At 43.9% G+C, this 17,119-nt stretch overlaps 1 protein-coding gene across 1 annotated transcript; it reads right to left on the bottom strand.

Moving 5' to 3' along the window:
• Positions 1–696: 696 nt before the first annotated feature.
• On the bottom strand, positions 697–15,496 carry ARF1 (ADP ribosylation factor 1). The gene is made up of 5 exons (XM_030506598.1): positions 15,327–15,496; positions 5,197–5,376; positions 4,178–4,288; positions 3,379–3,503; positions 697–2,273 (listed from the first exon to the last, which is right to left on the bottom strand). Exons 2-5 carry the CDS (start codon positions 5,342–5,344, stop codon positions 2,112–2,114), a joined length of 546 nt encoding a protein of 181 aa, XP_030362458.1. The 5' UTR covers positions 5,345–5,376; positions 15,327–15,496; the 3' UTR covers positions 697–2,111.
• Between the last annotated feature and the right edge of the window lie 1,623 nt (positions 15,497–17,119).

Below are 17,119 nucleotides of genomic sequence, written 5' to 3'. Positions count from 1 at the left end.
GGAAGCCAATGGCAGATCAGCAGCCTATGGAGGCAGCGGTGCCCTGTTGCCTCCAGCCACACTGCAGTCCCCTCCAATACCCACCCAAAGCCCCAGGGTTTGGGGTAGATTGCTCCCTCACCTGCACAATACACATTTCATGTTCCAGTTCCCAGCTTGTGAAATGGGGAATGTGCTGCAAACTCTGGCCAGGAAAACAGCCAGGCACTGGCCAGCAGACTGAGCATGGCTGTCACAGAGGGACTGCAGGGTGCTCAGCGGGGACGAGTCTGTCCCAGGTCCAGAGGGGACTGCGAGAGGGGAAAAAACAAACCACACAAAACAGAGTATTTAGAAAGGTAGACTTTGTATTTCCCCACAAAACCCCTGCTAATTCACACGTCCTATCCCTAAGTGAGATCAACAGGAAGAACAATCTGTTGTGGGAAGTGATGGGACTGCTGCAGAAGCTCAGCAGATGCCCCGAGGTGGTGAAGGGACTCCAGCAGAAGCCAACCATCACCAGCCAACGGGACCAAAGAACTGCTGCCCACCTCTTCATCTCCACAAGTCCAACTAGGAATGACAGATTATTTGGGAAACATAGGAGATGTCCTGAAATTCTCATGCAAACTGATGTGGCAAACTGCTGGTTGGGTCAGCATTAATCCAGTGGCAGGTACTGTCCAAAGATGATACAAAACAACATGATACCAGTGCAAGTTTCATGAAACTTTTTATTCAACAAGTATTTCATTATGATTCTGCCAAGATGATCAAATGAACAGCAAGGCATAAAAAACATGAAATAGTTAAGAGATTTTATTCTAATAGCTTTAATTACAGTGCTTGTTTGTCGAAATGAAAACTGAAAACAAGTATACAAAACAGTTGATTACTAAGTGTGTATTGAAAGCAATAAAGGTTTCCACAACACTAAATAAACCAGTTCTGATAGTTCCTCGAGTTAAAGTTTAACAGCTCCAGCTTCTTCAGTGTTTATCAAAATACAAAAGAAAAGTAAAGAGGTCTTTTTTTTTTCTGATGGCAAATCTGAACCTTGCAGTATGAGGGATGCCAAGGGTTTTCACACATATACAGATATGGGATTGTTCCAAAATGGGATTGAATACTTCTAGAGTGGAATGACTCTCCAAACTCTCATGCTTTTTTTTTTCCTAGACACTATACATAGATGTTTGGTGTTTTTCATGGCAATTCTTATGTTAAGTACAGTACTTTCTGTCTCTAGAGCTTAGGACTAGTACAGGCTGTGCTTTCTGTGGAAAGGTTTGCCTTCTGGAGTGGTTTACACACAAGAAAAGTACAAAACACTTTTGACAAATACGACAGGCTAAAAATGTTGACTTCTGGAAATTATTTCAAGTTCAATGGAAGTGATAAATCTCACCTGAACTGAAAGTCAGATGTTTAGCATGAGTCTGCAAAAGCTCATCTAAACCAGGTCCGACAAATCTATGAACAAATATGAGCGCACACGGTGAGCTACAGAAAGAGCCAGAGATGTACTGGTTATGATCTGTTCTTTAACCAGATGAAGCCAATTGGGTGTCGATCATTGCTTCACCATCTCAAAAGAATCAAAAGTCACCACTCAGAGCTACAACAGCAGAAGCTACGTCAAACGTTGGTATGTTGAAGTGTTTCTACTTTTCCTTGACTATTTAAAAAAATACAGAATTCAGGTTAAAAACCAACCGCCAAAATCAATCTCACAGATCTCACAACCCAATCGAGATAGTATTCAGCTCTACTGCACGAGGACCACTGGCAACCCTTGTGTTGACCCACTGAAATCCCTTCCAAGTACTAAACAGTGAGTTGATTCTTTACAATAAAAAAGCTGAGTAATATTGCATAGGAGTACCAGAAACTGCCTCATTGGAAACAAAAACTATTTACATTAAATAAGAAACCTAACTGTTTTCAGGCTTGTATTTGCCACATTTACAGCATGATGCAATATATACTGTGACAAAAGAAATGAAAACAGCTTCCGGCACTCAATACCACAAAGTAGCACAGTTTGCCACATTAGAGTAAAGCGAAGGGCGAATAGGAGGAAATAAGAGGGAGGGGTGGAAAAAGAGGGAAGAGGAAGGTTTATGGTTTCATTTCTGGTTTCGGAGCTGATTGGACAACCAGTCCAGTCCTTCATAGAGACCATCTCCACTAGTGGCACAGGTTGCCTGGATATACCAGTTCCTGTGACGAAGAGAATGCAGTCCAAGTTTGTCTGTGATTTCTGCTGCATTCATTGCGTTCGGCAGGTCCTGGGGGAAGGAAGAAGAGTCATTTTCTCCCCTGCTCGCTGAGAAGAAATGCCCACCTCCCTCAGCCGGTTTTGATCATCAGTTTTAAGAAGTTAAGAGCTCTTAGAACTTCTCTTTCAGAAAAACTGGGTGGATTACTTCTATACTTGACCTATTTCCCCTATACTGACAAAAGTGTCAAAGGGTGAAACATGCTATCAAAAGCACGTATTATGAAGTATTTCTCTTCAGAAAACAGAAGCAAGACAGCTGACATTTGGATCAAGTCATCAGGCCGCTCAGTGCTGACCCTGAACTGCTTACAATTCAAGGCCAGTTTCATTCACTTTCCACTCAGGAAATGGTTTTATGTGACTGCAGATATGACTTAAGATCAAGTTTTAACATAAAGCAGTACTTGGCTTAGTACTGCTCCATACTGTCCCCCCTCTCCAGCCTGTCCAGGTCCCTTCTGGATGACATCCCTTTTCCCTCCAGCATATTGGCTGCACCACACAGCTCAGTGTTGTCAGCAAACTTGCTGATGGTGCGCTTGATCCCAGCAGGATGCTGTTCCTACTGTAAGTTTACTAGCCCTGTTTAAGGCCCTCAACATTTGGGTTTAAGCTACCAATGCCCTTACTAGCAGTAAGGGGCAGAACTCTCAGCTCACTTTGTGGCCTGGAAGTGTTCAGCTCACAGGTCAACACAAGTGGATTAAAAGTCACCTGAGTGCATCCATCACAAGCAGCATCCCTGAACACCCCAACTGACTCATTCGGGGAGGTTCTGGCATTCTGCTGTTCCTCTCTGTTTGGAGGAAGCTCAGACAGGTGCTGTACTTGAGCCAAACCAACCTTAAAAATTAACTAGTAGAATGCTTCCCTAACACTGAAAATACAGGAGTTTCTATTAACTAAGACTGTTTAGAAAGGTACTCCTCCACATGGGAACAGGGTAATTCAATCTACAGGTTTGCTGTCTTCAACAAAACTGAACAGACAGTCACTGAGAGCTGATCTATCATTACACTGAAACCCCAAATATCTATGTTCAAGATCTAGCACTCCCAAGTATACTGTACGTTTTCAAGAGTTCTTACAGAAAGACATCATTCTGGGCATACCTGTTTGTTAGCAAACACTAATAAAACAGCATCTCTAAGCTCATCTTCTGCCAACATTCTCATAAGCTCTTCTCTGGCCTCATTCACTCGTTCTCTGTCATTACTGTCAACCACAAAAATCAAACCTAGAAATAAGCAAACAATCAGAAAAAGCATATACATGAAGTTATTTACAAATGCTAAATATCTCTGGAGGTCAGAGCTAAGCTTTGAAGAGAAACTAATGCAAAACGCATTGCTAGAAAAATGCAGTTTTCTTATTACTGTAATCTCATGTCTGAGAGAATGTGTTCTTGCTGAAAGCTGGTGAAAACAAGTGTTAGTTTGCATTTGCGTTTTTGGAACTTGTGCGCTTCATCTGCATGATCACTTGGTATTTTCCAGTGAGTAGCAACTCTTGAAATCCTGTGACAGGACTTGAATGCACGCACATTATAAAGGCACATCAGCAGCAGAAGTGACAAACTCTCAGTTCACAGGGTTGTTAAAGCTTGTAGTAAAGACTTTGAAGCGAGGGCAGAGACCTGTGACGCTTACAGAAGAAAAGCAGAATTTGGAACTTGCTCTGAGTCAGATGGACAAGGAAGACTGGTTTCTAGATTTCCTCCCATCCCTCTTTGAACCTGCACTAGCTTAACAGAAGAACCAGAGCAGCACAGAAACACACCCTTTTATTATAATAAATATTTCCACACACACACCCCCCCCCCCCCAAGTAACTTGCAAAATTATTTTAGTAAGGACATTAAAAAAAAGCTTTTGGATTCTGGAAACCTGCGATTTAAGCGTTTGGACTCACCTTGTGTGTTCTGAAAATAATGGCGCCAGAGTGGTCTGATCTTATCCTGACCACCTACATCCCAGACTGTGAAGCTAATGTTCTTGTATTCTACTGTTTCCACGTTGAAACCTAAAAGAGAAATTGTGACAAAAATCGCAGTTAAACGTAGTTGGCCCTGGACCTATTCTATTCACCAAGTCATGCTCAGAATGTTAATGTTTAAAAAGTTATCAAAATTTAAATCTACTATAAATAAACAGAATCCTGCAATGAAGACCTCAAAGCAGACAAACATGGGTTCTCTGAAGCTCCTCCTCCCATCTCCACTGCAATCAACCGAACAAACAACAGCTCTAATTGCTATCCAAGCAGCTACAAAATGCAGAGTAAACTATGTTTCATCAAAACCCCCTGAGCTTTAAAGCCCCTTAAGGGCTACAAATAAAGTATGTCTCTAATCAGGCAGTCACCCTCAAAAAATCATCACAGAATGGTTTGGGTTGGAAGACACCTTAAAGCTCACCAGTTCCAACCTCCTGCCACGGGCAGGGACACCTTCCACTAGAGCAGGTTGCTCCAAGCCTCGTCCAACCTGGCCTTGAACACTGCCAGGGATGGGGCAGCCACAGCTTCTCTGGGCAACCTGTGCCAGGGCCTCACCACCCTCACAAGGAAGAACTTCTTCCTCAGATCTCGTCTAAATCTCCTCTCTGCCAGTTTAAAGCCATTCCCCCTTGTCCTATCAGTACATGACCTTCTAAATCTCCTCCCATGGCAGAACATCTGGCTGTGCCATCGCCACACCATGGTTTTAGCAAGTGTTTGTTCCGACAGCCAGGTTACTTAAATCGGCAGAGTGGCAACTGAGATAAGATACTGCTGCAAACAGCAAGACCCAAGTCTCAAAGCAGGCAGCTACATAAATGTTAAAAACATCCCAAAAACAAGCAAACAAACAAAGACAACAAAAAAATCCCAAACCAACAAACCAAACCCAGCAAACAAAAAAAGAAAAAACCCCACAACCCACAACTTACCTATAGTAGGAATAGTTGTTACTATTTCACCAAGTTTAAGTTTGTACAAAATGGTAGTCTTTCCCGCAGCATCCAGACCAACCATTAAAATACGCATTTCTTTTTTGCCAAAAAGGCCTTTGAAGAGGTTAGCAAAAATATTTCCCATGCTTGAGACAGGTTCTCACTGGCCAGTGAAGTCTAGAGAAAAAAGATCACAGTATCACACGAGTTACCAGTGGCTGTGGGCTGACTAAAGAAACCACCAACACAAATATCAGGTAATACACATCCTTTACAGACATCCCAGACACCACGGTACACGTTTTTTCCCCACAGTGAGGCAATACAAAGACGAGCAGATACACCGAAACTAATAAAGCACTCATAAAACGTGATTCTGAGTGCTTTAAATCTTTCAGATATTCTTTCAGAAGTTTTAGTATTAAATGCCATCCTCAAACCTTTGTTTCCAGAACACATGGTTCGCTTTCAACGCAACTGACCGCTTTGGGTACTTTGTCCCCCACTGTTACAAGATAATTTATCCACAGTCTAAAGTGTCACCAGAAAACACACTTTTTAATTGACCTGCAGTTAAAAAAACCCTAAATTTATATGTGTGCTCATCTCTTTGCTATTTAGCACAGCAATAGCTGGTCCTTCTTCTGCGAAGGAAACTCAGAATATAGCTTGGATTCTCTCCTACTCAACACAGCTTCCTTCCTCTCAATCCCTGAGGAAACAGCCTGCGACCACAACATAAATACAAGGCAGTATTACTTGCATTACCATTGGAAGGAGATCTCTAGGAAGCAAATCCACATTTACTGAAACTACGGAAAAATAGCCACATTAAAAGATACTGGTTTAGAAATTAATGCTGTTTCCTTCGCTGCAAACACTTCTGTTTGGATGCTTAGAAGCGATTCACAACACCAGGAGCTTCCTGTTTAGGAACTGGAGGAACTACCTCTCCATTCCAGCCCTCACAGACACTCCCCGTGCCCTTGGGATGGGATCCACCCCACTACAAATTTCCCCCCTTTCTAAACTTACTACTACACAGTTTACAGTTTGAGATCACCAAGAGAGCAATTATTCTGCTCATATAAAGCATGAAAAAGCAGCCTGAAAGCTTTACAGTGAGGCACAGATGAGGATGTTACATGGTGATAGTGATGATTCACTCTTCTACTTCTAGAAGCTCTCAGATGTCAGTTTAAAAGAAAAGACTGAGCCCAGCTGAAAATACGAGCTCAAGACAGTAGAAGCACATACAGCCAAGATGTGTAACATCCAAAGGATAGGCTTCCTGTAAACCAAGTCACAGAGTTTTAAATGTAACATGAAGTTTGAATCATCTCTTGAAGATACCCTGTATTTCATGATGCAGCTCTGTGCTTGAAGCAAAATCCTTACTTGAAATAGACTTTACAAAATATCTATTTAAGATCATTAAAACAAGCTCTGAACCACAGAACAAAAATCTGTGGCAGAACAGAAGTCCAGCTCCATTTAGCGCTCTGCTAGGAATGTATTAAGCCTGACTTCCCCACTCAGCTCTAGGAAGGGTCTAAGCAGTTCTGCTCTTCTCAGGAAGCTCTGCTGGATGCAATTTTTAACCCAAAAGTTCCGCACTAACATAACTAAGTCACATGTCTTAGCACAAGAAGCTCAAGCTCCACAGTGAAGGTCAGAGTCCACTGCAGAGTTCCTGAACGACATCGCCACTTCAACTTGGCGAAGTAACTCAACTCAAAGTTTCATTTATTTCATATAATTGAAGGTCAATGTGATTGAAACTTGAAAACTAAGCTTCTCTGTAAGCCAGGCAAGGCAGCCTGCGGATTAGAACCAAATGGAAGGTTTAAAAGTTCTATTATTCCACCATTTCCTTCATATTTCTGTAGCACAAACATGAATATTCAACTCCCGCTTGAATATATGAAAGCTGTATAAACAGGAAAGTTAATTAGGAAGTAGAGAAAACAGTTTTGCTAGAGTTCCTATTTATCCAAATCACGCACACAGCAGGAAATCTCACTCCCCAGCCCACAGCAGCTTTTGCAGGGCTGGAGGGGAGGAAGGCTGTAAAGCTTTCCTTTGTCTGGCCACTCATGTCATCTCTATCTTGTACTTTGCCTGAAAAGCAACAGTCAGCGTTGAACTGTAACCTTTTACCATGAGCGTAAGAACTTTTGTAGCAAGAGAAGTGTAAGAAGCCCTGCAGAAGAATAATTTGTTTCTGCTATTTAAAAGCATAATATATTATTAAATGCTTTGATCAATAGCAGTAACATAGCAAAATCTTAGTGTTTACATTCACGGCATCTTTCCACACCCTGGAGAAGTCAGTCATCATCTGCTGAACTAGTTGCTTACACTTTGCACTAACAGTAGTGAATCCCATTAGATCCTTGTTTTCCTGCCAGCTACTTCCAGGTCAAGTCTGCCTTGCATCACTAAGGCTGTTTTTATAACCACTCATTCCCCTCTTCCCCTTTTTTTTCCTCCCCCCACAAAGTGTAAAAATTAGTTAAGATACATCGAAGCACTTGGTTTCCATTTTATTCTTGTTCTCCTCCACATTCTCACTGTCCAAACCACTTCTGTAACTTATCTGATACTCCAGGGTAGGCGACGTTGCAGAAAGTATGATTTATTTGTATAGGCAGTAAAGTGCAGTTTCCAGCCCACCCCTGTAAGACAAGTGTGTTTAGACGTTGACTAGAAAGTAGCAGAATCACTGCTGTCTAGACGAAGGATATTAGGGAAACCCATCTGCAGAACTGCAACAAACTATTGTGGCTGCCACCACTGACTTGTTGGATACAGCTGGGGCAAAAGAGAGGGTCTCCATCTTCACCATCCTCTGACCAGCAACTAAAATGACCTTAATCTATTGCCACAGAAAAGGAAATCGTACTCCCATGGTTTGTACATTATGCTCCTCTCCCGACACTGTCCCTGACAGTATTTCCTTACTTTCTATTATCTAAGCAAAATACCTCAAGTTCCTTCCTCAGTATCATTAAAACCCTCAAACAAATCATCATCGCATCTGTGACCAGCCATGAGGTCTCTGCTTTTTTCCTGCTGCCAAATATCACAGACATTACCACAGCAGAAGCTGCTGCTGTAGTTTAGAGCTGCTTCCCAGGACTTTGCTGCCATTCATTAATACAACTCAGCTGAGGGATCACGCGAAAACTTCCACTGTACTTCAGATCTGAATCTGCTTACTTTAATTCTCATTTCAGTCCACCAGTTGGACTATGAGAGCATACACAGTCTGAAAATAAGAGAAAATTTAAGACACTTGTAGGTTAACCAAGCAATCCTGTTACTTTTCAGGTCTCTTCAATATTTGCAGTATCAAGACTTGCCAATACACTGCCTGTATTCTATACTGAAACTTAACATTCTCTTCCCCTCAACCCAAATGTTGTAATTGCTACACTGATCATTTTAGAAGTCCAAGTTCAATAAAATGCCTGAAAACACAACAGACTATGGCTTGTGAGCTGCTCATAGTACTTCAGCACATCTTTAGAAGCAGCATCTAACTGGCTTAGTAGGAAGTGTATGAAGTGGAACAATTTGAATAAATAGACTATTTTTGCAGCGCTTAGCGTGCATGTTCCCTCAGTGCAACATCAGCTTGTAGAAAAGGAAGCTCGCCATCCCCAAAACTGAACTGTCTGTATGACTGCTGTTTCTCCCTGGCTATCAAAGCCCTGAAGCACACTTTAACTAGTCTGCTCCACCTCAAGATCCTCCCTGCAGTAAAAACCTGTTAGGCAGGTTCAGGTAAGGTATTGTGTTCCATTGGTAAACAGCAAGAAAGACACTCACTGGGTAAGGCTGCAGCTTTGTTTCAGGAAACAAGGTATTTTCAGCAGCCTGTTTTGTAGTAAGTGATGCATTTAGATAAGCAATTAGGAGAACAGGCAGCCTTTTTCAGAAAGGCTCAGTGCAGTGAGTTAAATATGAATGAGTGTCTGAAAGAGCAGGCAGCCTCATGTCAAAGCGCAATGGTCCATGAGTAAGAACTGGAATTTGTTTTTATTAATTGCAGGTGGTTAGAATAAAAGCTCTGAGGAATATCTCAAGGCTGAAGATCATTCAACACTTAATCTTCTGCAGCATTTGATATTTAACCGTACGTTAATGCATTTTAATGTCATTTCATTCAGACTGCTTGAGAAGTCAAATATGTTTCTTGGATGAGCTGTTAGTTAACAAGCTACCCCAGAGAACTATGACCAGAAGGGCATGCAGTACATCAGAGAAAGTACAACTACATCTTGAAAACTCTGCATAACTGTAATTTTGCACCTCTGGAAAAGTTCTTTTTAACCACATAGTGATTAAACTTCCCTGAGCCAAGAGTTGTGGCAAACGCCACAGTTTCACCTTCACACCGTTTCTTTAAACATACCAGAGTGGACAAAATCAGAGGCTAAGATAGAGGATGCCATATGTGTTCCTTAGTCAAATTATGCCTGCAGTATAGTAATACGTTTATTTCACTTTTACATACCAGCACTTACCACGTAAGGCTCCCACAGTGAAAAAATAACACTCAAAACTTTTCAAGTAGCATAACCAAAAAGTTGCTGGGCACAATCATTTTGTGAATCTGTACCCAAAAAATACCAGCAGCCATGAAGGTAAGTCAGGAAAACTTAATTCTCTGTCCCCTCTCTGCACAGCACATCAAGATAGAAGTACAGAAGGCATCTGTTGTCTCTGTAACTATTATGTCTCCCGAGGATGTTTGTATCTTGTTTTAAGTGCCTGTTTCAAGGAGAGACAAACATGGTGCTGCTACCAATTACACACTGCATTACACAGATAAAATCAGTCAAAATACTAATGCTAAAGCACAAGCTAACACCCCTAACAAGTGCAGGTTTACGAAAAAGTGTTTTCCTAGTAGCTTTCTGCACCATGTTTTATTTGCTTAGACACCTGTGGCAAGTAAAACTGGTGCGTTTACAAAGACAACTGACCTACTACCAAGAGCATGTCTTCATTTAAAGGAAAGTGTACTGGACATTGGCCTAAGCATTAACTCCACCTCTCACACAACTGGAAACCCCCCCAACCCCAGAATTCCTAGCCTGGTATTAATACACTAGTTGTATCAGTCATGGAAGAATAAAAATTGATCAATTTGTTATTTAAGCCCAAGATAACCCCCTCGTGAAGAAAGCACCTGGTGTATTTGTTAGCTACTCTTAAATTTTGTGTGTAGTCTATGCCTAGTGATGTTAGTATGGTCTAAAGCAAGTCAAATCAACAGAAATATCAATTTGAAATCTAGCCAGTTATCACTAATTGGCCTGTATCATGTTTCTACTTTATAGTAGTCTAGAAAGTTTAAAATTAAATGTCAAGAAAAACAAAAGATTCACACAAAGGATCACCAAACCCATGGTGTAAACAAGAAACGAGAAAGCTTTTTCTTAAAGAAAAAAAATCAAGCTCAACAGCTGTTACTGGTGTTACATGCAAGAACAACTGGCAAATAATTTAAAGTGCAAATCTAACTCGGCAGCTTGTTCTTCACAATATAAAGCGTGATTTAAAAGAGAATGTGAGAAGTGATCCAACAAGAATAGAACACTGCTAAAATTCAGGCTTCATCTAGGGCTGCAGTATTTCACACTACCACTCAGGAGGCACAGCCAATTAAGCACAGCTGCATTGTTTTGAATTTGAAGTAATTTATTTACAGACTAAAGTGCTCTGTTACAGCAAAATCTGAAAACCAGTCTTGGTCTGAAAACTTCTTTATATATATCCAGAGTGGCCCAATACACAGCTATTCCAGTATAGTTATATTTAACTATTTTTAGAAGTTTGTTTGCTGACCTTCCACAGCTGATAACCTGAGTGAAAGATGACTACTTATTAACTCAAGCCCTTTTACTTTGGGGCCTTAACAGTGGAATTTAGCTTAAATAATTTTTATTTGAGCTACTTCAGACCATACTAACATTGCTAGGCATAAACTACATGCAAAATTTAACAGTAGCTAACAAGTAAGCCAGGTTCTTTCTTCACCAGGGGATTACCTTGGACTTAAAAAAAAATTGTAATAAAGGCCGCTTCAAGAACCTCTTCTCAGAGCAATTCATTAATAGTAAGTCCCAATTCCTTTATAGTCGTACCCATCAAAACTAGAGGAATGGTAACTGTGGAGATCAAAATCTACCGCTACAACAATTCCCCCCCCCCCCCAAGCATGAGATGGAAAAGGTGCCCTAAATGATGTCTTTTAGGAAAGGCTGTGTGGAAGCATCATGTAAAATAAAAGATAAATATTGCACTTGCATCTGATGAGGCATGGCTGGCCACCAAAGGCTTGCAGTGACCAACTAAAAAGCGCCCCGATGCACGGGACATTTTCAATGCAGACAGAGGACAAGTCAACTGCAAGCAAGAAGCCAAGTGAAAGAAAATCCAACACAGAGCTGCTCCTTATGAAGCACCTTCGTTGAACCTAAGTAGGTTGAACATCTTGCTGTCTATATACATTACCCAGATAGCACATTTTCCACATGCTGTAATATTCTCTTGAGAGCACTGGGGTCAGAGTCACAGGAAAACAGAAAATATTCCCACTTACAAGATCAAAACAAGGGCAAAAGAGGGAAAACTTCCTTTGGGGTCATGCCTATCTCTTAGACACAAGAACTCCTCACTCCTAAAATACTGGTCAGAATAAAACAAAGAGTCAGTATCAAGCAAAGAGGGCAGGCTGCTTGACTTGATACTCAGAAGTATCAGATTTCATAGAATGGTTTGGGTTGGAAAGGACCTTAAAGCTCATCCAGTTTCAACCCCCTGCCATGGGCAGGGACACCTTCCACTAGAGCAGGTTGCTCCAAGCCCCGTCCAACCTGGCCTTGAACACTGCCAGGGATGGGGCAGCCACAGCTTCTCTGGGCAACCTGTGCCAGGGCCTCACCACCCTTGCATTATAGTTTTTCCCTTGTTCTCACCTTCAAACAGGGTGGCAAGCTACTTGTGTTTCACACATACCTGGGCTGAAAAATATTTTCTTTAAAGGATAGGTGGAAAAGTACAGGAGTTGTTGCTGTTCATGCTTTTAGATAAAGCACATCCACCACATCCCTTCGGACTGCCTGTAGCTGCTCAGGAAATAAAGAGGTGCCACCAAAGGAGTTGTGACAACCAAGTACAGACTGAGACTTCATATTCACCTGTTAAACAGTGGGTACTCACTGCTGTGAGGGTCTGTTATTTCTTTCCAGATAAGCATTACATTTTTATTTTTTTTTCTTTTTTGAGGCTGAACTATTCACAAGTTAAAAATCTTCAGTTTTAAGCCAAATATCCTGTTATTCATTCCCAGTAACTGGGCAGTAAGTCAACATTTAGACTCATAGTAGAAGCAGCAAGAACTCACATGAGAGCTTTGGTAATGAAATTGGCTTTTGGCCAATTTTTTGTCAATTTTGGCCAAATTTTGTCAAAGCAGAGCCCACGCAGCTAGTCATCGGTACGAAATCAGTGTATGAATAAGAGCTATATTAGACATGGGAGCTTTATTAGAACTGAAACATCAGCAGAAGTAGTACCACAGTCAATGTTTCAATGTTTGCATGTGTTAGAAACAAGAAATAAAATTGGATACTCGCAAGCAGAAAGAAAAAAAACACGCTGAATAACACAGAAAAACAGCTGCTGCAGTAAGGAAGCTGATTATAAACTTCTTTACTCGTCAGTTAAAGAGAATAATGGCTGAAGACAGTGCTAGCTCTAATACAAGCTCTGTAGCATTCCAGTAGCAAAACTTTCAAAAGATTTCTAAAACAAGAATCAGAACTACTCCTTTTCAGAAGTTAACTTACATTCACCAAATTTATCCACTGTAAGGCAATCTAAAGGCTGTTGAAATCCATTAAAATTCTTGCTTGAAAGTCCATCTTTACATATATCAGCAGCTTCTATTTCTAAAGCGATCTTTTCTTTTTAAAGAAAGGTGGTTCTTTTAAATGTCACCACTGCAAATTCAGCTGGAATCTTGGGTTGTGAGCTTCTCCTCCTTCCACCAGTTAATGTAACCAATAGCTTACCCAATAATAGTGCCTCAGCGAGATGTAGAAATGCTACTGCTTAAAGCAGGCTTTCAAACAGGTGTAACTGGAGTGCACATGAGAATTTGGTGAATTACAAGGACTAGAATCCAGCCCCCTACTCCCACACACACTTTGTTTGCCTTGAAAAGCTGTGACTAGTCCTGCCCCCTGCTTGGTCAGTGTGATTTAACACATACAGGGAACTATGTGCACCAAGTGAAAACGCACCACCCCTGCCCAGTCCCTTTTCAGATTCCAACTATTTCACAACTAGGCAATCTTAAAAATTCAGCAAATGCCTCAGACCATCGGGGACTGACTTACATTCAGGTGTTTGCCTCTTTACACAATCCAGAACCTACTACATATACCAGAGACCATTGCAGAAGCAAAGGCTGTTCTGAGTGAGACATCTGTTTGAGCCATTTTTACTCCCAATGCTCTACCACGGGAGAAGCTTCAATAAACTTGGCAAAGCAACTGAGTTTAAGAGGTTCAAGTGAGGCGAGTTTCCTCACCCTTTCACCCAATATAATTACTACAACAGGGAAAGCAGTCCAACAGGGTTCTCAAGCACTGCAGACATGTTTTTAACAGAGGAAGTCAGTGGTACCATACCAACCCTGTGAACTTTCCTTTCGGAGAATCCCTTTCTATATCTGTAACACTGTGAGTACTTATACTGACAATATGATTATAAAACCCATGAAAAAAAGCCAAGCAGCAATCCTCTGGCTTGGCTACAGTTCCGTTTTCCTACAGAAGTGCTCCAAATCAGTAGCAAAAATAACGATATTGTTAGATGACCTTGGACAATTTACTTTGACTTGGTTTCTCTGCCTGAAAAATAAGGTTACTGGAATAACCTGCAAAGGGGCATTGTAAAGCCTTGCGGCTTGCAAAACAGAGTTCAAAGTATTATATAAATAGTTCACATCTTAGTTATTGACAAAGCTACATTTCAAAACAAGACTGCTGGATACAACTCTAATCAACCTGTGGAATTTGCTTTGGCAAGAGACTAGCAGCAAAGCAACAAGGTCAATGTCAAACACAACATTTAGGCAGTTTTATGACCCAGCAGAGTTTTAGTTGTGCTCTGCTGGGGCAAGCAGACTCCTCTCTGAAAAGGTTCGCATAACTGGCCTATCCCTTTATCAGACAGAGGTTATCAGCCTGAAGTATCACGTTAACTACTCACAGAGACAGGATATAGTATTTTCAGACAGAATATAATATCCTCCCCCTGGGAGCTGCTACGCCAAGCAAAACTGATCTCCTAGCCCACCAAACCAAGCCACGGATAGAAGTTTGCTCCAGGCTAAAGCTCAACTTCTTGCCATCCTCAGCCCAGCAGAAAGCCCTACTCAGCAGCCAAGGGCTTAGGATGAAAACAACCTCTCTCATACGAGTTTCATTCAAGCCTCCTTTCCCCACCCGGGCTACATGACCTCCGAGGTCCGCTACGGTGAGGGTTCTGGGGGGAAAGGAAAACGAGGAAATCTGTCTCTCAGACCCGTTCACGGGCGGGGCAGAGGCCGGAATGAGCGAGTCTGGGGAAGGAGAAACCCATCCCGACTAATTCCTCCGGTAGGGGGAGCGGCGCGGGGCCCTGTGCAGCTGCCGGGGGCCGGAGCGGTCCCCCCCTCCCGTCCCACGCCTCCCCGGCAAGGAAACGATAGGGCTGGCACCTCTCCCGCCCCAGCCCAGCCCCCCAGCCCCAAAGGCGTGAGGGAAAGGGACGGATGGGTCAGCGCCCCTGCCTAGGCCCGCCGCTCCCCAAGGCCTGCGCTGCGGCCTGGCTGCGGCTCCCTCCTCCCGCCGGCAGCCGCAGTGGGGCGGGGAAAAAGGAAGGACGGCAAAAAGCGACCGGGCCCGCTCCCCCGCTGCCCGCTCCTCTCAGCACCAAGGCCGCGGCGCCTCACGCCCGGCCACGGGCCGCCGCCTCCCCCGGCGGCCGCAGGGTGTGGGCGGGGGAACTCGGCAGCGGGCCGGGGTTGAAGGGAAGGAAGGGGAAGGTGTGAGTGAACCCACCGGCGTCCGCTGCTGCCTCGGGCAGTGTGTGTGTCTGTCCTCGGACCGTCCCCCTCGGAGCCGGCTCCCCCCTTGCGCCTTCTCGGCCGCTCTCCGCCCAGGCACACAAGATGGCGGCGCTCGCCAGCCACGTCAGTGCCAGCCCCGCGCGCGGCACCACGGGTAACCGAGGAGGGCAGCGGGGGGGCGGGGCTACGGCGGAGGAGAGAATGGGCGGGGCCACGGCGGGGAGCCGCGGCACGGCATAGGCGGGCGGGACATAGCGCCTGGCCACGCCCCCTCCCTTAGCCACCCCCCCTCCCGCAGTGCCCCGCCCAGCCGGCTCATGACGGCATGTGGGGTGGGGTGTATGCGGAATGGGGGTGAGTTGCAGCAGGGGGTCTGTGCCCCTTTGCAAGGCGGGCAGCGCTCCGCGGTGCGGGCTTGCTCGGGTTGGGCTGTTCTGTGAGGCTGCGTGCAGCAGCCGTTCCGTGCAGATGTGCTGCGCTGTGCGCGCAGGGATGTGTTCGTGCTTTACATACGTGCATCTGAGGGCTGCCAGTGCACCCTGCGCGGGGTTCGTGGCGTCTGGTGATGCCGGTGTGCTCCGCGGCGTCAGCAGCATCTATGCCTTAACTGCATAGGCACAACAGAGAGCCAGAGAAAATACTTAAGGCTCGCTTATCCAAAATAGAACAGGACTGCAGGGAGGGATGTCCTTTCCCAGGCAGCTCTGCTGCCGCTTCAGTTCACCTTTGAGACAAAACAGGGTTTTATAGAAGCACAGACTGGTTTGGGTTGGAAGGGACCTTAGAGCTCATCCAGTTCCAACCCCCTGCCATGGGCAGGGACACCTTCCACTAGAGCAGGTTGCTCCAAGCCCCGTCCAACCTGGCCTTGAACACTGCCAGGGATGGGGCAGCCACAGCTTCTCTGGGCAACCTGTGCCAGGGCCGCACCACCCTCACACAGAAGGATTTCTCCCTAATACCTAATTTGCTGAATTTTTCACTCTTGCTGGTGCTAGAAAGGCTAAATGGAGAAGACCCGCAGGATGGAGCGGTGCAGCTGGGTGCTGCTCCAGCCCCTCCATGCCTCAGTTTCCCCATGCAGGGAAAAAGCTTTATAATTTTTTCACTTTAACAATACATGGATGGGTGGGATTGAGTAGGTGAACACAGAGCAATTCTTCAGCTCCACATGGAAAAAAAGAAACATAATATTGTTTGAAAGCTTGAGAGATCGGCATTGAAATAACTGTTAGCGCATGTGCACAATAAGTTTAGGATTATTTCCTTTCTGGTTTGTGGTAACTTTAAGATAAATCGAGGTCATATGCTGCTTAGGCTAAATACTAAATGCGAAATACTAAGTACTTCCTTTATTAAAGGCAGGAAGAGGGGTTTTGAAAGACGCAGGAAGCCACGGAAACTGCTTATTTCTAGATTTTCCCCAACACTCGCAGGAAATGAGTACCTTGAAGACCTCCACCCCGTGTTAAATGGGGATGAAATCACCCAGCAGCTGAAAAACATTACACAGAGGTGAGAGAGGGCAGATGGATGTGAGACCAAAAGCTTCTTTTCCTAAAAAGTTGGGTTGCGCACAAGAGGGATGGCAGCAACAGGGCTAAGAAATGCCGGGAGGGAGCCTGGGCTGGAAGGGAGATCTGCCCTGTGCTTCTTCCAGGGAGGCGCCATCCCCGTGCATGAGTGGGTGTGAGTTAATATCATTATTATTATACTTAAGGAAGCACCTAAATTGCATTAAGTTCTCCCCAGACTGTCAAAAACCAGCCAAAGCACTGACAGTCT

This window comes from Strigops habroptila, chromosome 1 (genome assembly GCF_004027225.2).
Source record: "Strigops habroptila isolate Jane chromosome 1, bStrHab1.2.pri, whole genome shotgun sequence".
Lineage (NCBI taxonomy): Eukaryota > Metazoa > Chordata > Aves > Psittaciformes > Psittacidae > Strigops > Strigops habroptila.
This window is presented reverse-complemented; position numbering and strand designations above follow the sequence as displayed.